This window comes from Brachycentrus maculatus, unplaced genomic scaffold, assembly GCF_059751285.1.
Source record: "Brachycentrus maculatus isolate JH-2025_06_01 unplaced genomic scaffold, ASM5975128v1 h1tg000122l, whole genome shotgun sequence".
NCBI classification, from domain to species: Eukaryota; Metazoa; Arthropoda; class Insecta; order Trichoptera; family Brachycentridae; genus Brachycentrus; species Brachycentrus maculatus.
Genome location: NW_028280875.1, coordinates 827765 through 852387, shown reverse-complemented (window position 1 = coordinate 852387; position 24623 = coordinate 827765). Strand labels below are relative to the sequence as shown.

Below are 24623 nucleotides of genomic sequence, written 5' to 3'. Positions count from 1 at the left end.
GACCTCGGGGCCGAGCGTGCTGACCATTACACTACGGAGGCGGACATGTTATATGTGCATTTATATTTTTTCTTTTAAAAAGAGAAATGTTTGTGTTTCACACAAATATTTCAATTTCATACTATTCATGAGGGCCTAAACGGCTCATTATTAGAAATAGGTATCAAATTGTGGTAGAGTGGGTTCGAACCCAGAAACTCAACAGTCTGCGACACTAACCACAACGCAACAAAGGTGGAGAAAAAGCTGGGAGTGGATATCCCAAGAGCAACAGAAGTAGTTAGTACCTATGATGCAGAGGCCGAGGAACTCCTCGACGAGGCTGATGGTCTGGCGCATGCTGTCTTCCTCGGGCGCCTTGAGGCTGTTGATCTCAAAGTCAGGGTGCGCCCAGTTGACCAGGTTGAACTTGTTGAGCAGGTGGATGAGGAACTCGTTGCTCTCCACGAGCGAGGCGCCCACCTGCAGCAGCACCACGTCCCGGTCCAGCATCTCCGAGCGGCACTTGACGTTGTGGTAGAAGTACAGCTGGTTCAGCAGCGCGTACCCGTTGCGGCGCCACAGCCCCGCGTGCACCTGCGCTATCATCGCCTGCGTCCGCAGCACGGGCTCTGAAAGGACGATATCAAATTAAAACTAGAACCTTTTTATCGGTTTCAACAGAAAATTTGTCATCTTCAGGGATGAATATGTGCTTATTCATCCCCGAAGATGATAATAAAAAAGGAAGATATTAGTTTTGGTACTTTTTTCCAACCAGTTTTGACAAGAAACTTGTCATTAACAGGGATGGATCAGGGTGGTTATCCATCCCCGAAGATGACGGGATCAAAAATGAAGATATTAGTTTTGGTACTTTTCCCCAACTGGTTTCGACAAGAACCTGTCATCTTCAGGGATGGATATGTACGTATCCATCGCTGAAGATGACAAAATCAAAAATGAATATATTAGAAAAGAAAATAACGCTGTAAAAACTAGGGATAAATTAAAATAAATATTAAAATTATTTATTATATAGGATTATTCACCCTACAGACAATATGTTAATTTCAAAGGTGTCTTTTTATAATGGAAGGCTGAGCATCCCAGGGCTGACCACCCGGCATTTGGCTGGCTTAAGCGATCACTTTATACCCTTATGAGACGTTCATCATTCTGACCATCAGACTTTCATCTTCTTTCTTCAAAATAGGGAAGAATCATACATGTTTTACATCAAGTTGAGACACCTTTAAAAATAATTGAAAGATTAACCCTTTCCGGTCCCTCAAAATTAAAAAAAATAATCTAGGCAGACAGTTACATTCCAATTGGGAAAAATTCTTTTGTCCTCTGCTCCACATACTGTTGTAATTGATACGAGTGACAAAAATGTAAGCTTGGAATTAAAATTTTGTCCGCCTTCGTGGTGTAATGGTCAGCGTGTTTAGCTACAGTGCTGGAGGTTCCGGTTTCGATTCCCAGGGGGGGTGAAAATAAATATTAGTGATTTTTACGCTGTAATATTTATTTAATATTATCCTGGACTGGTTCAGAAGCGCAAGAGTGATCACCTTGCCTTCATGTAAGTAACAAGAAAGTATCAAGAAAACACTGCATCAATTCGGTGCAGTGCCCTATGCACCATTGGGTGCGGATAAGGGTTATAAGTAAGTCTTCTTCTTCTTCTTCTTATTATAGGCCTTGCGGCCTGTTTTTAAGAGGGATTAGCCTCCTGCGACGTCGATTCCCAGCTATCGGCCCATCTCTTTGGTGGTCTGCCCGGGAGTCGTCTACCATGGGGTTGGCCGTAAAGTGCGATGTGGGGGAGTCTGGATGGTTCCATTCTCCTCACATGCGCATACCATTGTCTTCTTCGTTGCCTTCCCCACCTAACGACATCTTCGATCTAGCATATTTCCCTGATCTTGGCATTTCTGATTCTATCTCGAAGACTCTTGCCTGTTATGCTTCTCAGAGTCTTCATTTCTGACACTCTAAGCGCGTTTTTTGTGGCAGCGATGTCTGCTCTACTTTCGATTCTTTTCGATTTATAAGTAAGTAAGGAATTTAAATAAATAATACTAATGATGAGAAAAATGTGGAACAACATCCGACATGGGACCTAAGAGGAAAAAATTTATGTGAAATGAGATTCGACATTGGACCAGTAAGCGTTAAGAAAAGTTCTTTAAGGTGGTATGGACATGTGGAGGAATGGATAATGAGAGAACGACTAGTATAATATATTTGGGAAATGTGAACGGGAGGATAGAATTAGAATGGATAAGGTCTGTGAAGTACCTATGATCTGTTCGGGGATCGGGCGCGGCATGTGGAACTCGGGGCTGTCGAAGGTCAGGCCGAACTTGTGCAGGTGCAGGTGGAGTCCCGCCAGGAAGCGGCTCAGGGGCAGGTGGATGGACACGTGCAGGCAGGACACGTCATACTGGATGCAGGTGGCGCTGTGGTCCGCCAACTCTGAAACAAGACATGCACATTAACACATTTCAGATGACTATTTTTTATGCCTGTGTGCTGACGACGGTATTTGATAATCATATCGCTCACTCCTTTCAAGAACGTCATAAATAAAAAATTGGCAATTTTCAGTTGTGCATGTTTTCGGAATGCCCAGAAAATGTACTATATCCCAGCAAAAGAGGCATATTTTTAACTTAATATTTACCTGCTTCAGGGCAGAAAGTGTTGTTTTTGCATTTTGAAGAAAAGGTATTGTTTAATTATTTTTAAAAATATATTAAATATTTTTCAAATGGAGAAAAAACCTTCAGGTTTTACCTAAAAAGATCTGTTGCACAGTAAAAAATTCAATAAGTAGCTTGATATTTATTTTTAATACATTGTATTATATTTTTTAACTTTAAAAATGTTCTCCTGAAATATCAAGTTTTTTGATTTATGACATATATATATATTTTTTTAGATGGGAATTGCATTTATTATTTACCTTGCTTATTATGTACAAGGTTATACATTTAGTTAAGACCTTAATAAAGAGATTGGTATATAATATTCATATAAAAACATCCGGTTGGTTGAGATGGTTTTGGATATGTGGAACAATTTTAGTGAGGAAAGACAGTTAAACAAATTTTTGAGGCAAATGTAGTTGGAAAAAGAAGCAGAGGAAGACCGAGGAAAGCTTGGCACAAACAGGTATGTCGAATACTTGAAAGCGGCCGGGTCAGGAGTCAAAATAATCAGCGGGTGCGTATGGGGAGATGCATGAACGGTATGACGTTCTATTCTCTTCGCCTACCCCTGCGGGGTAGTAGTATAATAATTTTTTTTTAAGTGTGTCTAATAGGATGACAATTGGAGGTCCGTACCGTGCACCACGGTGGTCTTGGTGGGGACTGTCGGGTTGGCGAGTGGAGGATTGTCGTGCAGCTTCTTGAGGGTGGCGCGGTAGGCCTTGACCAGCACCACCTTGTCCGCGCCGCACCACTCCAGCGCCAGCGAGATCACCGTGGCCAGCTTGATGTGCAGGTTGAAGGCCGTCTCCCACTCCGGCTCGTACTCCATGTGCTGACCGACCTATAACACATTTTCATTTAGCTCTCTGGGTAATGTTTCAATACAGAAAATAAAGTATAATAACCAAATCAAATATTCAAAAAACTCCCTAAAGAAATAAAAAAAATTAGAAAATATCAAAATTCTTAGTAAAAAAGTTAATGCCCATTACATATAAATCTTTAAAAAAAAATATAAAAGAAAATAGAAAGACTATTATACCATTAATCAAATAAAACAATAAGCTTTGAGTGTAAAACTCTCTCCAAGCACAAGAGCTCAGTCTCTTTTTTGGGGAGGCATAACAAAACTAAAATTACAAGTTTACCATATCGCTCACTCCTTTCAAGAACGTCATAAATCAAAAATCGTCAATTTTCAGTTATGCATATTTTCGGAATGCCCAGAAAATGTACTGTATCCCAGCAAAAGAAGCATATTTTTAACTTAATATTTACCTCCTACAGGGCAGAAAATGTTGTTTTTGCATTTTGAAGAAAAGGTATTGTTTAATTTTTTTTTAAAATCTACTAAATATTTTTCAAATGGAGAAAAAACCTCCAGGTTTTACCTTAAAAAGTTCAATAAGTGGCTTGATATTAATTTTTAATACATTGTGTTATATTTATAAACTTTAAAAACGTTCTCCTGAAAAATCAAGTTTTTTGATTTATGACGTTCTTGAAAGGAGTGAGCGATATGTATAAATGTACAGAAATTGTATCATTTGCCGATCACTGCTGTAACTAATGCTATCAAGTCGAATTGCTGATACAGAGGCTGTCGGATGCTGTAACATTGGGGGCCAAAAATAACAAATTTAAGCTAGGCTATAATGAATTACTCCACTATAACACATAATTCTTCAGTAATTCCTTCTCTGTCCAAGCGGCCAGACTATGGAATGAATTACCTCTCCGCGTATACAAATGCACCTGCTCTAATAACTTTTAAGAAACGTCGGAGACATTACTATCTATCATTAGAATCCTAACTGTCCATCAAACCTCATCCCTTAGTTTTTCCCTTTACCTCCTTCCCTAAACTCCCATTTTCCTTTGCCTTCCTTATTATCATCAATTTGTAATTTATGTTTATTTTTTAAACGTTCAAGTACTATCTACCCTCTGATTGCAAACAGCTATATGTATAAGGTATCAAACGTTTTGACCAAAATCACTAGTCTATTTTTAATTGGTTGGAAGATATTGCCTTTTAGCATTAAGCCCGCCAATGTACTTATTTATTTTCTGTACATGAAGTTTAAATAAATAAATAAATTACTAATCTACAGACTATGCTACAAAACTCATGTCTTGATGGTTATGGAACTAATAAAATGAGAAGTCGGTAACTCATTTTTTTTTGTGAGAAATGTTTTTTTTGGTTAAAATCAATGGCGTAAGGCAAAACATAACTCGCTAATATGTCAACATTTCCATGGAAGCATAGTACTACTACTTGAAATGTTATTGTGATTCTAAGATTCGAATGTCAGTTACAAAAAGTTAAGTCGATTTAACATTGATATAACTTAGATAAATAAAAATTTATCTAGGAGCCGGATTCACAAAAAAAGATGATTTGACGTTTTTCTGACCTTTTACCATTCCGAGCTTTAGGGTGAAGACTGACCGGAACGTTTCGTCGTAACGTAACATGTTACGATGCGAGCATTCAGGCAGTCAGTACGGCGAACCGAGCGCTCCATCCATAGTTTGGGATACTCGCCGCGAGCGATGTTACGACGTTATGTTACGATGAAATGCTCCGGTCAGTCACCACCTTTTTGTTCAGTTCCTTCTGGATAATACTATCCTCCACCATGTGTGTTCCATGTTCCAATTTTTTCGAAGGCGTCGACTAAGAGTGAGTAAGAGTGTCCTTCACAGGTAAGACATTGATCTCAGTTCAGATAGGCCGAGTTGAACATGACATTAAAATTTTTGGAAATCATTCTTAAGTCTAACCGAGCGGAGTTTGTTTGGAAGGAGTCCATCATATCTTGCAGAGCTCTGATTGACGTTTTAGCATACTCAAAATTGCATATTTTCCGAACAGGACTCACTGCAATTCCTCGACTAGATGGGATTGACATTTGTAGGATGAAGTTGAACATGACTGAATCATGTATATGAACGGGTTGTGGTCCCGTGGTTAGTGTCGCGGACTCTTAAGTCAGAGTTTCTCGGTTCGAACCCATTCTACTACAATTTGATACCTATTTCTAAAGGTGGAGACTGACCGGAGCATTTCGTCGTAACATAACGTCGTAACATCGCTCGCGGCGAGCATCCCAAACTATGGATGGAGCGCTCGGCTCGGTGTACTGACTGCCTGAATGCCCGCATCGTAACGCGTTATGTAACGACGAAATGCTCCGGTCAGTCTCCACCTAAATAATGAGCCGATCAACCTCACAGAAATAGTATGAAATTGAAATATTTGTGTAAATAATAAAAACACAAACATTTATCTTTTTCTTAAAAAAAAAAAACATCACTTCACCCCTGAAGAGACCTACGAGTGATCATATCATCAATTTTCACGCAGCGTTCGCAGTTAGTATGAAGCGGTCTGATAATGGGACCTTAAAGGCTGGGAAATGGCCTCAGTGGTATATTCTGTGCTGGACAGAACATTCCTAAAAAATGCTGAGAAAAGCCAACCTTCAGGCCCTTAGTGACCGTAGACCCCTAGCAAGCCCTTCTTCCCACGTCCCCGTCGTAGGTCCTGGTAATGCAGTCAGAGCCTTTGGCGAAAACTGTAGCTAACGGGAAGAGGACGAAAGGCGATTGTCTGGCGCCTAATAACGAGACCCCCCCCAGCTAAGGGAAGGAATACACCCCTACAGAAAAACCAGGATGAGCCATCCTTCAGGGCACCTGCCCAGGCCTCGAGAGCGCAGGGTTAATCACCCGGTCTCTTTAAATAAACATGATTACGATACCAACAACAAGTCAGCCTCGGACACAAACACCTGACTCACGGCCCGGCAAACGTAAAAAGGATAATGTTAAAGATAAGGAATTACTCTCCAACAGTGCAACGCTTCACGTTGGCACATATAATGTGCGAACCATGCGCACTCCTGGAAAAGACCTGCACGCTACTCGCATCATGAAGATGTACAAATTGGACATCCTGGGACTGAGCGAGACGCGATGGAAAGGCTCAGGAAAGAAACTGCTGGAGAAACACACAATCATCTATTCAGGACAAGAGCAGTACCATCGACAGGGAGTGGCACTTATAATGACAGACAAAGCGGCTCGCTGCCTCCAAAAATGGGAACCAATTTCTGAAAGAGTTTTACGCGCAACTTTCAAAACCACAGATAGCTCTGTAACCATACTCCAATGCTATGCCCCCACAGAAGATGCCGACGATCACGTTAAAGATGCTTTTTACGACTCTCTGCACTCCGCAATATCCTCGGTCCCGAAAAGGGACCGCGTCATTGTAATGGGAGACCTTAACGCAAGAGTCGGCACCAACGTAGCACTCGGTCCAACAGTGATGGGTAGCCACGGCCTCGGTTGCATTAACGATAACGGTGAGCGGCTCATCGAACTCGCAACCTTAAATGAGCTCTTAATAGGTGGTACAATTTTTCCTCACAAAAATATCCACAAGTATACTTGGACTTCTCCCGATGGCAATACAAAAACGCAGATTGACCATTTTCTTTACACTGCAGCCCATCGTAGAGAACTCCTAGACGTCCGCACATACAGAGGCGCCGATATCTATAGTGATCATGAGCTACTCACAGGCAAAATAAGGCTGAAATTAAACCGCACTGCCAAGCCAAAGAAGAGGAGTCAGGTCAACATTGATAAGCTGAAGGAGACAATGTCCTGGCTTAACTATGATATCGCCGTCAGGGAGGGACTCGAGCAGCAACATTCCGATGATAATGACCCTATCGAAAGCACATGGCATAACATCAAAACAGCCATAGTTACGTCAGCTCAAAGGGTTCTCGGAATGAAGCCGTCAAATCGACCCAAATGGATGTCGGATGAAACGTGGGAATTAATAGAAGAAAGGGCCAACATAAAACTCTTAAAAGATGCGGAAACTGACCAGGGTAAGCTCGAAAGTCTCCGAGCGCAATATAAATGGAAGCACCTGGCTGTCAAAAGATCCGCAAGGCGGGATAAACGCCGTTCCCTGGACACACAAATAGCAGCAGCCGAACAAGCAGCCCGTAGAGGTGATACTTCTAAGCTTTTTAAGATTACGCACCAAATCTGTGGTAAGCGGCCCCCGACCGCAGGCCCAGTTCGTGGCCCGAGCGGCCAAATCGAGTCTGAGCCCGAATGCGTGAAAAGCATATGGAGAGATCACTTCTGCCGCGTGCTAAATCGTCCACCCCCCTTAGACCCCCTCCATGTGCCCTCAGTCTCTGCCCAACTGAACATTCCGCGAGCACACGATATTTCGCAAAGCACTCCAACGCATACTGAAATTATATCAGCTATTAAAAAGCTGAAAAACGGAAAGGCGCCTGGTGTCGACGAAATACATCCGGAATACGTCAAGAGTGGCATGGACGCTCTCCTCGACCCCCTGTATCACCTACTTTCAAAGGTATGGGAAGAGGAAAGGTGCCCGAAGGATTGGGTAAACGGGGAAGTTATAGCCCTCCACAAAAAGGGTGATCCGCTGTTGTGTGATAACTACCGTGGCATTACTCTTTTAAGCGTTCCTGGAAAAATTCTGGCACAAATAATTTTGGCAAGAATCCAAAAACCAATAATGCGAGTCCTCAGAGAGAACCAAGCGGGCTTTCTACCAGGCAGGGCGTGCGCTGACCATATACATAACTTACGATGCCTGTTACAGCAAAGTAACGAATGGAACTGCGCCCTTGCCTGCTGTTTTGTAGACTACGAAAAAGCTTTCGACAGCCCGCATAGGTCTTCTCTTTGGAATATCATAGAAGCATATGGAGTTCCTGTCAAAATTGTGGCCATTATCAGGGCGCTTCACACTAACAGCGAATGCTGCGTTAGAATAGATGATGTGTGCAGTGAACCATTTGAGGTCTCTACTGGGGTGAAGCAAGGCTGTGTACTAGCCCCATTTCTCTTCATCATCATGTTTGACTTCATCCTACGAATGTCAATTCCACCGGATCGAGGAATTGCAGTGAGTCCTGCTCAGAAATTATGTGATTTAGAATATGCGGACGATGCAGTTCTAATAGATACATCGATCGGAGCCCTGCAAGATATAATTGACTCCCTCCAAATAAACTCCGCTCGGTTAGGCCTAAGAGTGAACGCCAAAAAGACCAATGTCATGTGCAACTCAGCCTGTCCGGACCGAGATCAACATCTTACTTGTGAGGGACGAGCGCTCGTTCGAGTCGACACCTTCAGATACCTTGGAACACTCATGGTGGAGGATGGTAGTGTCCAGAAGGAACTGAATGTACGGCTCGGAATGGCAGGAGCTATATTCAATAAAATGCGCAATGTCTGGGACTCACTGCTTTACTCGACAAAAACCAAGTGTCGTCTCTTTAATGCCTGCATCCTAACAGTGTTGCTGTACGGATGTGAGTCGTGGCACCTCACCAAAGCTCAAAGCAAGAAACTAGCAAGTTTTGAAAATAGATGCCTGAGGCGAATACTGGGTATAAAGTGGTATGACTTCGTCAGGAATGACGATGTGAGGAGAAGAACTCAACAGCCCCTCATACTGGAAGTCCTGAAGAGAAGAAGGTGGACATGGTTGGGACATGTCCTTAGAATGCCACCTGAGGGCATCAACCCCTCATGTCTCTTCTTCCAACCCCGAGGATTCCGGCGCCCCGGAAGGCCGCTGACGACCATTCACCGACTATACTCAGCGGAACTTCGAGACGCCGGACTGACCTGGGAGGAAGCCAAGGAGATGGCGCGTGACAGAGTGACTTGGAGACGACTCGTGTTGGCCATATGCTCCACCTAGGGAGCGAACATGGAAAAAGAAGAAGAAAGATAATGAAACTCCACATGCTTCTATGATGTTCCACAGAGAAGACCTGTGCGGGCTATCAAACGCTTTCTCAAAAGCAGCAGGTGAGGACGCAGCTCCATTCGTTACTTTGCCGTAGAAGGCATCGTAAGTTATGTATTTGGTCAGCACACGCCTTGGCAGTTAGAGAGCCAGCTAGGTTTTCTCTGAGGACTAGCATTATCGATTCTTGGATTCTTGCCAAAATTTACTTGAAAACTCATGATTTTAACCTTCCCCTCCCGGTGATATGTATTTACTACAACTCGACTTTTAAAATGAGAATATCAATACAAAATATAATAGATACAGGCTCAGAATTTTTGTATTCTTCCGTAATATAATTACGTGTTACATAAAAGTATTATAATATAAAGTTATTCGTTTGTAGCGACGGAAATAAATATTTGGGAAAAATCACTAATACACAAACGTTTCTCAGTGTGTGCGTGCATGCTATGCTTTGCGTATACACGCATGTCGTAGCGTGTTCACAGCACCAGTCGTGCGCACATTGTGTTACATGGCGGTCATGTCGCTACGCTAGCTATTGCGGCTACTTGCGATGTATTTGTTTTTTTCTCATTTTCAGATATTTACCAAAGCTAATGTTACAAAATTGTTACATTTCAACTTCAACTATGGTCAATAAAAGCAACATTTAGGAAAAATTCACATTTTTCCTGTTTTTAAATCACATTTTCATATGGTTTACAAAATACATATCGCTCACTCCTTTCAAGAACGTCATATATAAAAAATCGACAATTTTTAGTTGTGCATGTTTTCAGAATGCCCAGTAAAAGCGGCATATGTTTAACTTAATATTTACCCGCTACAGGGCAGAAAATATTGTTTTTGTATTTTGAAGAAAAGGTTATTGATTAATTATTTTTTTAAATTTATTAAATATTTTTCAAATGGAGAAAAAACATTCAGGTTTCACCTAAAAAGATCTGTTGCATTGTAAAAAGTTCAATAAGTGGGTTGATATTTATCTTTAATACATTGTATTATATTTTTAAACTTTAAAACATTCTCCAATAAAATCAGGTTTTTTTATTTATGATGCTCTTGAAAGGAGTGAGCGATATCACCGTTGCACGCGGAAGTTTTTTAGCACCGTAAGAGAGAAAGGTTAAACTGATGACTCGTCGTTAAACTGTCTGACTTTGAACAGCTTTACAGAATACGCACAGTAACATGTGAGTTGTAATCTGACTGAACCAAATTCCTACGGTTTCCGGGCGTTCTAGGCGACACGATGTGGCGGCATTCTAGAAAAGTCAGCGGCGGGTTATACCATAATCTCTACCTGTCGCACGACCGTGTCCATGCCCTGCATCATGGTGAGCAGGTTCAGGATGAGGGTGAGGCCCTGCAGGAAGCCCTTGCGGAGGGCGTCCGTCCACTCCTCGGGCAGCACGCTGAGCAGGTACTTGAGGTCGTACAGGATGAACTGGGCGCGCTTGAACGTCATGTTGGACGCGTTGCGCTCAAATTCCAGCTTGCCTGGGAGGGAAATAAGTTTTTTAAAAAACGGCGACTCGCGATCGACATGTTTAGAACATGGCAACACAATGAGTGAAGACCAAATACATAAGAATATTAGGAGAACAAAGCTAGATGGACATAAATAAAAATATACTTTGTCTCTGGATAACGACTATATTTCCCATTGAATTTTTATTAAAATATATTAAGACACATCGCTCACTCCTTTCAAGAACGTCATAAATAAAGAATCGTCAATTTTTGGCTGTGCATGTTTTCGGAATGCCCAGAAAATGTACTAAATCAAAAGAGGCATATTTTTATCTGTTGCACAGTTAAAAGATCAACAAGTGGCTTGATATTTATTTCTGATTTAGTGTGTTATATTTTTAAACTTTAAAAACATTCTCCTGAAAAATCGAGTTTTTTGATTTATGAAGTTCTTGAAAGGAGTGAGCAACATGTTTCAATGCATTCAACATCATTATAAAACTAAATTTGAGAGTCGTGTCCTTTGGCCATAAATAAGGAAGGATTAGTTGTTTCTTAGTGGGAACATGGACAATAGGGGGGATGCTTTATTTATTGTAATATTGTCATACAGATTTATCATTATTTTTAAATTTTGGTATGTAAAGTTAATCCAATTAAAAATTAAGATGTTACCTTGGCTGTTGCATTTCCTGGTGCACTCTGAGAGGAAAGTGTTCAGGAGGATGAAGAGAGCGTCTTCGTTGGCAATGAGGTGATGCGCCAGTGTCGGGGCCGTGTAGATCTGCACAGACAGCGAGGATACGGAGAATGCGTGGTCGTGGTCGTCGCTGATGAAGTCCTTCATCACAAACCCTGTCAACAGAATGAATATTATCAAACATTGGAGTTTTGACTGGATATATCAATTTTGGTACACTTTGGCAAAAGCCAATCGTCGATTCAATTCAATTCAATTCAATTTATTTAATAATTAATATATACATTACAAACATTTAAGGCGTATACATTAAAAAAACAAATTAAAAATTACGCAAGAAGACTCTTGTTAAATGTGTAGAAGAATCTCGCTTCGGAAAACTCCTTCGGACACATGGAACAGATCAATATCCAATGTGATATTGTTCAACATAGCGGTAGCTCTTCCTACAGGCATAACCATCGGCAAGTTGGTCCTGTGTATAGGAATGTGAAACAATCTATGCCGACGCTGTCTTAGGTAACTATCGGGAACATACAGACCAATGCTCTGGATAATTTCAGGATTATCGATCATACCGCGCAACAATCGATAAAAATGCGTAATCAAATACACATTCCTTCTAGTCTCTAAACTATTGTAGCCAAGCATACCCTGGAGAAACTGGGTCGATATACGATAATGATAAACGATATACTGACAATGATGCCAGTGTATTTTGGCAGTCGAGCCAGGAGGTTGTGTCACAGCGTGTGCATTTCTAAAATTTCCATCTGTCAATAAAATTCAGAAATAAACTATTTTAACTGACTTTTAATAAAGAACAGAAATAAATTATTTGTGAGAAACCTATTTTTTTCGCCCTTACAATGTTTTAACTAAATTTTAAATAGACCACTTTTGCAAAAAGTTATTGCATACATTTAAGAAAAAATCTTAACACTAAAACAGTTAAGGCTGAGATCTCAAACATTCAAATCCAGAACGTGAATAAGTGCAAGGGGCCGGATGTGTTTCCACGAGCAATTTTTATTTAAGAATATATAATGGAATTAAAACTTTTTTTTTTAAAGATTATATATTTTAAAAAAAATTATACCTCCTTACCTTTCAAAAACTGTTTTCTTTTCAAAAACCATATCTTTATTTAGAAGAACAACTTTTTTTTCCATACTAATATGATATTTTAAGCAAAAAATTTAACTGCGTCAAATATTACCTGGATTTAAAGAAAATTACGTTACGATTTATTGTACATTGGGCTTTAAGAGTGTAGATCGTCATGACAACTGCATTCGATGAAATATTTCATGTAAAATCCAATACCGACATTGTTTTTTTACAATCATTTTTAGGCTGAAGTCATATGATGTTAAAAAAAATGTGTGCTAGCGGCGTTGCTTAGACTCCCATGAGTAGTTAGTTGTTTATGTGATGGTACAAAGCATGGACCCCCAGGGAAATAAGACATTTTCTTATCACTGCATACCGTAGTTCTTGGTGAAGACAGTCGCCAGCGCCTTCTTGGTGTCATAGTCCATGAGCATCCCGCGGATGAGCAGGCGGTGCCACGCGGTCCGCGCAGCCTTCCACAGCTGGCAGTCGCGCAGCAGCACCCCCTCGGCCACGGGCGCCTCCGGGGGACGGGGCGCCAGGGCTGCGGAGCTGAGCACCCGACGGAAGCCTTCCGCGTGAGACACAAACGACTGCATCCTGAGAATAAAACATATATGATAGATTCTGTATATTAAAAGCATTGTTAACAAATTTAACTTTTCCATCCAACCAATTATTTCAGGAAGCTGAACTTTTGGAACTATGAGATATCTATTGCCAACAGTGTCTAAAATATGTTTTTGTGCACCAACATTTATTTCCTAAAAACATTAATAGATCTAGCCAAATAATGAATAATTTACTAGAAATCCCTTTTTGCAAATCCAGACGTGCGCACACTCATAGCTCCAAAACTGTTTAATTCATTCCACAAAGACTACATGTTACACATTAATTACCTAAGTTTGTTTTGATTTTAAATTTTGCTTAAATTATTTATTAAAAAAGATCTAAGTACCTTCTTCATTTAAATGTATAACTCATTACATATTTACGAACTTTTTTCATTTTCATCTTTTCGTTTTTTGTTTTCTGTCAAAATCAAATATTTGTAGTTCATATTAGCACTTTTAATCTAATTTATTTCTGATAATTTCTATTGTATTCTTGCAAGTATTAGTATTATAGTATTGATATTTTAGTATTTATATAATAATTGTTTAGAGCGGCTGCCAATAAACTGAAGACAGCTATTAAGCTATGGTATAGTAAGAAAAGAAAAATGTAAACTTACCACTGGAGTAATTTCATGGCAAATATCTGATGTGCTACAACATGTGTGTGGACTACGAGAACCTTTAAACTTCTGTTGTTATGTCGGGACGTGAATCTGCAAATATCAAATCAATATATTAGTTTAAAATAAATATAGGCTTAAAATAAATAAAAGATACCTGGTCGGCAATTTTTACTTCCCATAAGAACTTAATCATAACTGATTAAGTACTATTTGTCTTTATTACTGGCAACTATTTTTGCAGCGTTACTGCGACTGAATTCATGTTATTATGACAAGGTTATAAAGGTATTGACTGACATGAATTCTCTCTCGTTCTATGGGTAACTTGTAGCCAATCCGGATATCCGAATCATTTACTACTTAAATCAAATGCATAACTGTTACAATAAATTGAGAAGAAATCAAATACAGTCCACACCTAAATAGGACCTTTCACTTTATTGAAATATTTATTTATTACAAGCTGCACCCGGCTACGTGTCGCTGTTGCTCAGTCTGGTTAAATGGAAAAGAAAGAAAAGGAAAGCGCGCATTTCTAACATGTAGAATTTCACAATGCAGCACAAGTAATGAAAATATTAAAAATCTGTGAAATAACAATGCAATAAAAAGCATTGAAAATGATAAGCATCTTTTACATACTGTTGGTAGAGAGCGTGAGACGCTTATAAGCGTTCCATTTGCTTACTTTTCTAGTTCCATTTGCTTACTTTTGGTAGAGCGCGAGTCGCCAAAAAACATTATACAGATGGGAATTGGGTTTGCGGTTACTTGTGATTAGGTGATTAGTATACGACCCTAATTAGAATACTAATTAGGGTCGGAGTTGATGAAAAAACCGCCTGAAAACAATGAGAATGAGAACACACTAAGGACGGGTATTTTTTACGACTGCGAACACTGGCGACGGGATTTGATAATTATGTACATATAGTTAAGAGCTTAACAAAGAGATTGGTATATAATATTCATATAAAAACATAATAGTACAATTCCTACGTTTCTGCCTTTGACATGAGGCCGGCGCAGAAGGTTAAAATAATACCCTTCTCGTCCTTAAGCATCAATCGACCGAACGGGTAGAAATACCTTGTCCTTAGTGATAACACACTGGAAAGATCTGATAGGAAACTAGAATAGCCGTCACTTAACAGGCAGTGTTATAGTGCCATGCAGCGAAGTTACCAATGACTTACTTTTCAATTTCTTGCTTGAGCTCATTGCACACTTGAAAAGTGGAGCACTTGACCACTGATCTTCCTTCCCGGTCTATATTGGTCACATATTCTATGGCGTCTCTCTGGGTGCACTTGATGACGCGGGTGAGAGTTGTGATGACCTGGAAGACACACGGACACATCAGATTACATTCCAGACTTGCCTCACAAAGAGGCCCTGAGTAAAAAGAGTAAAAAGGATTTGACCGGCATTTTATACTAATAATAATATTGGGAAAATCCTTTTAAATAATAAAGATAAAAACAATATCCTAGACAACTCCGGTATATATCAATCAACTTGTGATTCATGTCCTTCTAAATATATTGGTAGAACGTCGCGTAATTTTAATATAAGAATAAAAGAACACATACGATGTCTAAACAATAATAACTTCTCCGAATTTGAGAATCACCTCATGGATTCAAATCACGTCTTCAAAAAAAAACACGGGAGTAAAAATACTAAACACTAATAATAAAGGGTTAAAACTAAATAATATGGAGATTTTTTATATTCGGAAAGCATTAAAAAATAATATTCCTTTAATTAACAACCAAATAAATTTTACTTAAAGTCCATTATTTGATTCAACATCGGTTAAGCTAGATTCGTCAATATCCAATTCTTCAATATCCAATTCAAACCCCGCCCACTCCTTTCATCCTAAGAGTATATAAGCTGGTTTATTAATATGTATAACTCTAATGCATGTTTAATCTCGGCTCGTAACGCATGTTTGTGCTGAAAAAAAATTAGTGCATGTTGGTCTTCAGGTCGACCAAACATTGCATGTGTTAAACATTTTGTATAGTTTTAAGTGTGTAAATGTTGCCATGGTGGTGAAGGGTGGTAATGTTTGCATGCTGTGGTAGTGATTGTCCTGACGAAGAGACGGGTACGTCTCGAAACCGGTAGACATAAAAATCTCGGTGAGTGGTTATATACTAATATTATTAACACTTTTGTAAAAAAAAAAATAAGTAAAAAGGATTTGTTTTGCTGTACCTGCTCAAAAGTGTGTGTTTCGTCATTGTAAAGGACTGTACAAAAGCTGTCGGGTTGCTCCAATATTCTCAAGGGGTCTTGCTCATTATCCTTTAATCTGAAACGGAGGGCATTATTACAATGTATGTCTGTCTTCCTTCCAAAACTCTTTTTGTCGGGAGCTTTTTACATTGCCATCAATACAAATACAGGAGAGTGTATCATTAAAATGACATTATATTTATTAGAGATGTAATTAATAGTAACTATAGTAAAAAAATGTCCGCCTCCGTAGTGTAATGGTCAGCACGCTCGGCTACCGTTCTGGAGGTCCCGGGTTCGATTCCCAAGGGGGGTAAAATAAATATAAGTGATTTATTAACTGTAATATTTATTCAATACTACCCTGGACTGGTACCTGAAGCGGAGGCCTGATCACCTTTCCTTCATGTGTAAACGATCAAGATAACACTGCGTTTATATGACACAGTGCCCTATGCATCATTGGGGTGCGGATAAGGGTTTTATTATTATTATTATATAGTAAAAAAAGTGCAATAAATTAAACTAACATAATTTTAATTTAAGTTTTACTTGGTAAATACCACTACATATTTATAAAAATCTATTGACACGTGTTTCCATGCATGCAGAAAGCATCGAAACACATGTCAAAACGGATTTAAATAAAAAGTTGTATATACCAAGTAGAACTAAAATTAAAAATGGATAGATATTACCACAAAGTGACTGCCAAATCAGTTAATGAAATTGAAACAATTTTAACAGTATTATTATTATTTATTCATCATTTATTTATAAGGCACTGGATTATTTACCCTACGGTGAATAATCCAGTGCGTGATTTAGCCCCTGAAAACCAGTTAGGTTCATTGGCTCAAAAGAAAATATCTGATTTTTCAAGCTAAAATAAAAATGTATTAATTTTAAATCAAACACAGATTTTTTGAGTCTACTAAATTGTATTTTTTTTTTTTTTTTTTTTTTTTTGATATCTCATCAAAGATGAAGAAGAATATGGAAGTCTGGGCATTTACGGGGCTTACGACCGTCATAGGCTGGTTTAAGTGATCACTTTACACACGTGTAACATTCACCAATTCTACCCATTATTGACAACCACACTACTCAAAATTCTTGGAAGTTCTATATATATATGAACCAATTTAGAAACCTTGTTCATGAATCACTAGAACTTCACTAGAGACATTTATTGGTGAGATGTAAAGAAGCTTTTTATTAAGCAGAAACTCTTATATTAGTATGTGTATTTTATTAACAAAAACACATAAAAAATTATATTGTGACAATTGTTTCGCCTTGTTAGGGCATTATCAAACGAATGTGAAGATCAAATGGACTACGGTCCTTATGTAGCTATACAATTCTAAGTTTGTTAAATTTTTTAATTATTCATCAAGTATCTTAAACCCTTACCGGTCCAATGTCGAATCATAATAATAAAAATCTTGCATGATTTATATAGCGCCATTTTCGTAAAAAGCTACCTCAAGGGCGCTTATACACGGATGGATTATGATATGAAAATGATAATGTGAGATAAAAATAATTGAGTCCGAAGGCAGGAAAGTGGAGCCGCCGTATTGTTGCGCCTTCTTCTCGGTCTTATTGGGCTGGAGCGTGGCCAAGATGTCGGACAGGACGCCTCACTGTGTAATGGTAATGCCGGAGAGCAGTATGTCAAGGTCCCGTCATTGTGGATATTCAACTGCAGATGGCGATGGATCTCATTCGATATAGATTTTTCTTTTAGGTCCCATGTAGGATATGTTATTTGACTTTTTTTTTAGTAATATTTATTTCAAATGTAAGTTTACATTTTTGTCACTCGTATCTAATACGACAGTATGTTGAGCAGAGGACAAAAGATTTTTTTCAAATTGGAATGTAACTGTCTACCTAGATTTTTTTTTTTAATTTTGGGGGACCGGAAAGGGTTAGTAAAAATGTAAAATAAACAGCATTTTCATAAACCGAAATTTATTTTATTTTTCTCCAAACACTCAAAGTAATCTGAACGACCCACTGCACGATTTACGTTCAGCTAAGTGAGTTGGCACTGTAGTTCCCAGGGTTCTATTTGTACATACGAGATATAACGACTTTTTTTTTTTTACAATTTAAACATATTTATAACTTTTTTTTTGCAGGGACCCACCAAGCCACCTTGTGTGTCTTGTCGGTGGAGTTCTTTTTTAATACATTTTTATTGTTTTTAACGATTTTAACCTAATATAGACACAAAAAAGAGAGAAAAATTAAGAATATAAACATTTTACAATTTTCATAAAATTAACTCTTGATCATTTACCCATTCCTTTATTTTGCCTTTGTTCCATATTTTATTTTGACCTCTAACATCCGTCGGCAACAAATTAAAAATGTTCGGAACAATATATTGCAGTGTTCGACTCCCATATTTATTGTTAATTCTTGGGACTATCAAACCTTCGTTGTGTGTAAATCGTGTATTATGGTTGTGTACTAAAGGATTTCAATATTTTTGTCTAGTTTGTTGTTCAACGATGATACTCATCCACAATATTCCACATACCAGTAGTAATTTTAAACGTTTATATATCGAGATTGGATTGTCCCTTGATTATATATATGATTGGGCTAAATTTTTTTGATTATAGAAAATTGTAGATTTTGAACCAAAAGTATGGTCCGTTATCAGGATGAAGTGGTTACCTTAAGTCGCTGGGGAGTCCTGGAGAATGATCTAGTGTGAGCAGCTGATAGCAGTACCCCAACACGGCAGAGAGAGTCTCCCTGGTGCGGGCGCTCATGTCTTCCGGGAGACCCTGCGGCGCCTCCTGGGGCAGAGTCCCCACCTGACAACAGTGATCAATTGAAAAATCATGTGCAGTGGTTAGGGAATATTACACAAGATTGGACGGGGATTAGGATGGTCGGGAAGCTGTTTGGATCTGCCCAAGATAAGGACAATTACTCTCAAGTGATAGATGACATCAGGGGGACTCGACATGACACCAACAGAAGAAGGTTGGGGCATTTGGCTACAGTGCTGGAGGTACCGATTTGACTACACTGCAATAGAACCTCGATTATCTCGGAAATTTTTAAATATAAACTAAAAGCAATTATACACTAATAAGAGTGTCGATAATGGTTGAGTGGAAATGCGATGACTGACCATTTTCTGTAAATGTCTTTGCACTGTTCCGTGTCTGTCTGCTGTGCCGGTCGGGGTTGTGGGCGTCTGTGTACCGGCCAGTGTCGTGTCGGAATCGGATCTAGCTGACTAATTTAACTAAACACTAATCCCTTTCACTGCCTACACCGGGGTACTTCTAGAAAATTTGGTGATGGACTTACAATATTGTATTTATTTAGATAGGCAGTGACAGGTATATTGAAAGCTCTTAAATGTAAATTCATAGTAAAATCAGGATACAATTTTATATTTTATCACATTTTCAATAAATTTCGCAACTTAGTTTAAAAAAAAATTGCTTAGCAAGAGCAGATCTGTCAGGAAGCCTAGATGCTTCTATATCAGATCTGAGCATGCGGTGGGACAGCTTTCAATAACACTAATAATACAATTTTTTTTTTAGAGTAGTACCAGTCGTAAAAGTGGAACAGTCCGGGTTACACTCTTATAATAAAACTTTAAAGAACATTCAACAGATGTCACAATAAAGCTTAAATATCGCAATATAATAATAATTAGATAATAAAAGTTGTCCCCCACTACTTTAATTGTGTTTTTTTTTTTAAATCTCTTATATGCACCCAATGGTGCATAGGGCACTGGATCAATTGATGCAATGTTGACTTGATCGTTTTTATTTCATGAAGGCAAGGTGATCAGTCCTGCTCTTCAGGTATATCAGTCCAGGGTAATATTGAATAAATATTAGAGTGAAAAAACATTATATTTATTTTGCCCACCCTAAGAATCGAACCCGGGACCTCCAGCATGGTACCCAAATGTGCTAACCACTACACTATGGAGGCGGACAAAACTGAAAATTGTAACTAGTCTTCCACAAATGCCTATTGGCAGACCGAGGACTGTAAATCTGGCCTTCCGCATGTGTTAAAAGATGTCCGTCTCGTGGGACAAATTCTCTTAATTCATTGAACAAATGGGAACACAATGATCTCACCACGTGCAGGTCGCAGTAAGGCTCGCTCTTCCAGGCCTCCACGTCGCCGCAGTCGCAGCAGCCCCCGCCGCTGGAGGTGCCCATCTTGTACTTGTGGTTGCGGTGCACCGAGCGCTTGAAGCAGTCCACGCACAGCACGCACGTGCTGTCCATACCTGGACATGCGGACAAATAAGTAGGGGTAAGATTCGGTCACTCAGAGAATCCGTCATCAGAATAATCTGGCCATTGAGATTGGTTTCATTGAACGAAGGATCTTTTCGGTTATTCTATCTCTGTTTTGTATATTAAAAGCATTGTTAACTTTGTGGTATGGTAATATGACACCCTCCTTATCATCTTCGTTCACTTTGTGTAAAACCACTTAAAAACACTACTTCATGACTACCGGTTTCGGATTTTTAAAAAAAATTATTTTTAAAAGACTGACTTGCAACCCTTCTATTTTAGAGGCTGTCTGCAGGGAAGGAATATGTGAAAAATACTTTACAAATCTCCAGATCAATTGAAAATTAATATTTCTTGAATTCATTTTGCAATTGGCGGGAATTGAACTTGTAATGCCAGTTTTGCAGTCGAGTGTCTACTCGATTACGTCACGGCGCCTGTCTACATTTGACCTGATGATGGAATGTTTATTCCAAAAGCAGTAGTCATGAAATAGCTTTTTTAGTGGTATTACATTATTATTAAAGACAACTGGCATAATACATTATTTTTAATATTTACTTTGTTAAAAATAATTGATAACAACTTTTATACACGAGTAAAGTTTAGATGTAACTTGTAAATAAGGATGGCATTTTAGGAGTATTTTATAAGTGTCAACTCACCGCATTCCCTACAGCTGTAGGCGGGCTCGCCCATTTTGAAGACGCGCCCGCACACGGAAGGGGGGCGGTCCAGCTGGGCCAGCCTCTGCAGGGCCTCCCGGGGCTCCTCCCCGCAGATGAACAGCTCCAGGGGCTTCAGCAGCAGAGCGGCCGCTCTCTCCTCGTCGAATGCCCATTCTGAAGGAACGAGAGGCAACAATTTAAATACGCGTCGTCGGCTGAGCGAGGAAATTGTGTACGGTACACTCGAGAGGAAAGATTGTGTATGTAGTGGTGTGGCATCAAACTAGGGAATAAACACTTTTATCAATTCGGGGATTCAATAAGTGCAATGTAAGGGATGCTATGCATAATACACACATTTAAAGTTTATTTACATTTATTCAAACTCTCATCGCACCCAATAGTGCATAGGGCACTGCATCATAATAACACAGTGTTAATCTTGATTGTTAACACATGAAGGAAAGGTGAACAGCCCTCCGCTTCAGGTATCAGGTCCAGGGTAATATTGAAAAAATCACTTATATTTATTTACCCTCCCCTGAGAATCGAACCGGGGACCTCCAGAACGGTAGCCGAGCGTGCTGACCAATACACTACGTAGGCGGACCAAACATTATATTTATGGAGATATTAAAGTTTTAAGAGAAATGTGTACTAGTTACACATCACAGGGAGGAAAAGGGTTAAACCATTTGAATATGGTCCATAAAATGAGTATAGCTTAACCGGATCCACGCGGCTCGCATAACCGTATGTGTTTTAATAAAACATGCCCCATACGCTGCTGACATAACCGTATGTGTTTTTACATTGCTCCAAGTTTCCAACCTCAGTTCAACTTGGAGGGATTTTTTCATGGTGTGGAAATTTGGATAAAATAATACGTCAATCCTTGGCCCCATGACATCTGTTGAAATATCTGACTAATAATTTGTAACATCACGAGGATAAATAAAAGAACAGATCCCTGATTTTTCTTGCGGTCGGTAATTAGTCTGCGCCATAATCATGCCCTATATCTCTCGACGCTACGCATCGACTCGATGCGTGCTTTGATTTATTTATGTTAAGATCTAATTTGTTTATATTACGATATATTTCAAGAATAATGTGACACACGTGTATTATAGAGTACCAAAAAGGCACAATGAATCCCATTGAACGTTTTTGTTTAGGAAAATAAATCGTTTCTTAACTAAATACATGATAAAAGTAATCATTTTAAAAACGGCGAAATACCGCCGCGTACGGGCGTCTCTCAGGAACAAAGTTGACGCGGTTAAAAGGTTAAGAAGCGATGTGTATTAGTTACACATCACAGGGAGGAAAAGGGTTAAACCATTTGAATATAGTCCATAAAATGAGTATAGCTTAGTTAATAACTAGAAATTAATAAGCACAAAATAAATATTGTTCTGATGCTAAAAATACCCGTACGAAATGGGCAGATGACCAATGCAGACAATTGCAAAATGCATTGTTAATCAAATGTTGCATTTCTTAATATTTCGTGGGCAGATATATCGCAATGCCAAGTCAAAATACTAACTAAGCGCATAATAAAAAAATAGAAAACTGGGACCCCTGGTTTGGTTCCTAGATGAGTCAAATTATAATTATCGATAAGCCATTCTTTTTAAACTCTCCTTACCTTCCATCGTTCACTATATGTATATATTTTTAAAATTATTTTTTTATTATTAATATTTTTTAAGTTAAATATTGCTATTTTAAATTGAGAAACTGTAAATTGAATTATAGCTAAGACAAAAACAGTGCTCTTTGCACCATAAGGTAAAATAAAGGAGGTATATTGTATTCAGTCTTATTACAATTTAATAAATAATTTGCGTGTGCTTTACATAAATACATATTTTTTAAATGACTGGTCAAATTACAAGCTACATACAAAAAATAAAGTCATGTTTACAGGGGGGTCTCAAGTATGTGAATTTAATCCAGGATTCAGACCTTGCATACCAATAGAAAGAAACTTTGCTTAATAAAAGCTTCCCTATTCCAACATAGATGAATGTTGAGAACTCACATGTATTGTGTCGCGAGTTTGAAAAATATATCTAGGATTTCCAAAAATTTGAAGTGTTGTCAATTACAGGATTGGTAAATATTACAAGTAAAGTGATCATTTAACCTCTAAGGTAGTGAGTTTTGGTATGATGTAAATACCATACGGAGTGAGTTATTTTATACAAATTTGAAGTGTTGTCAATTACAGGATTGGTAAATATTACAAGTAAAGTGATCATTTAACCTCTAAGGTAGTGAGTTTTGGTATGATGTAAATACCATACGGAGTGAGTTATTTGAAGTGTTGTCAATTACAGGATTGGTAAATATTACAAGTAAAGTGATCATTTAACCTCTAAGGTAGTGAGTTTTGGTATGATGTAAATACCATACGGAGTGAGTTATTTTATACAAATTTGAAGTGTTGTCAATTACAGGATTGGTAAATATTACAAGTAAAGTGATCATTTAACCTCTAAGGTAGTGAGTTTTGGTATGATGTAAATACCATACGGAGTGAGTTATTTTATACAAATTTGAAGTGTTGTCAATTACAGGATTGGTAAATATTACAAGTAAAGTGATCATTTAACCTCTAAGGTAGTGAGTTTTGGTATGATGTAAATACCATACGGAGTGAGTTATTTGAAGTGTTGTCAATTACAGGATTGGTAAATATTACAAGTAAAGTGATCATTTAACCTCTAAGGTAGTGAGTTTTGGTATGATGTAAATACCATACGGAGTGAGTTATTTTATACAAATTTGAAGTGTTGTCAATTACAGGATTGGTAAATATTACAAGTAAAGTGATCATTTAACCTCTAAGGTAGTGAGTTTTGGTATGATGTAAATACCATACGGAGTGAGTTATTTTATACAAATTTGAAGTGTTGTCAATTACAGGATTGGTAAATATTACAAGTAAAGTGATCATTTAACCTCTAAGGTAGTGAGTTTTGGTATGATGTAAATACCATACGGAGTGAGTTATTTTATACAAATTTGAAGTGTTGTCAATTACAGGATTGGTAAATATTACAAGTAAAGTGATCATTTAACCTCTAAGGTAGTGAGTTTTGGTATGATGTAAATACCATACGGAGTGAGTTATTTGAAGTGTTGTCAATTACAGGATTGGTAAATATTACAAGTAAAGTGATCATTTAACCTCTAAGGTAGTGAGTTTTGGTATGATGTAAATACCATACGGAGTGAGTTATTTGAAGTGTTGTCAATTACAGGATTGGTAAATATTACAAGTAAAGTGATCATTTAACCTCTAAGGTAGTGAGTTT

At 38.5% G+C, this 24623-nt stretch overlaps 1 protein-coding gene across 4 annotated transcripts in view; it reads right to left on the bottom strand.

Annotated features, from left to right (window-relative positions):
* Ubr1 (Ubr1 ubiquitin ligase) overlaps positions 1-24623 on the bottom strand; it is a 63771-nt gene that overhangs the window by 23456 nt on the left and 15692 nt on the right. For all 4 annotated transcript variants that reach the window (XM_088259999.1, XM_088259998.1, XM_088259996.1 and 1 more), the window contains exons 4-15: positions 21292-21468; positions 20459-20613; positions 19014-19156; positions 16299-16395; positions 15269-15411; positions 14067-14162; positions 13206-13429; positions 11692-11871; positions 10847-11043; positions 3336-3543; positions 2287-2463; positions 288-611 (exon numbers count right to left, since the gene is read on the bottom strand). In XM_088259999.1, coding sequence (XP_088116125.1) covers positions 288-611; positions 2287-2463; positions 3336-3543; positions 10847-11043; positions 11692-11871; positions 13206-13429; positions 14067-14162; positions 15269-15411; positions 16299-16395; positions 19014-19156; positions 20459-20613; positions 21292-21468 — 2121 coding nt within the window. The remainder of the gene's footprint in view (positions 1-287; positions 612-2286; positions 2464-3335; positions 3544-10846; positions 11044-11691; positions 11872-13205; positions 13430-14066; positions 14163-15268; positions 15412-16298; positions 16396-19013; positions 19157-20458; positions 20614-21291; positions 21469-24623) is intronic.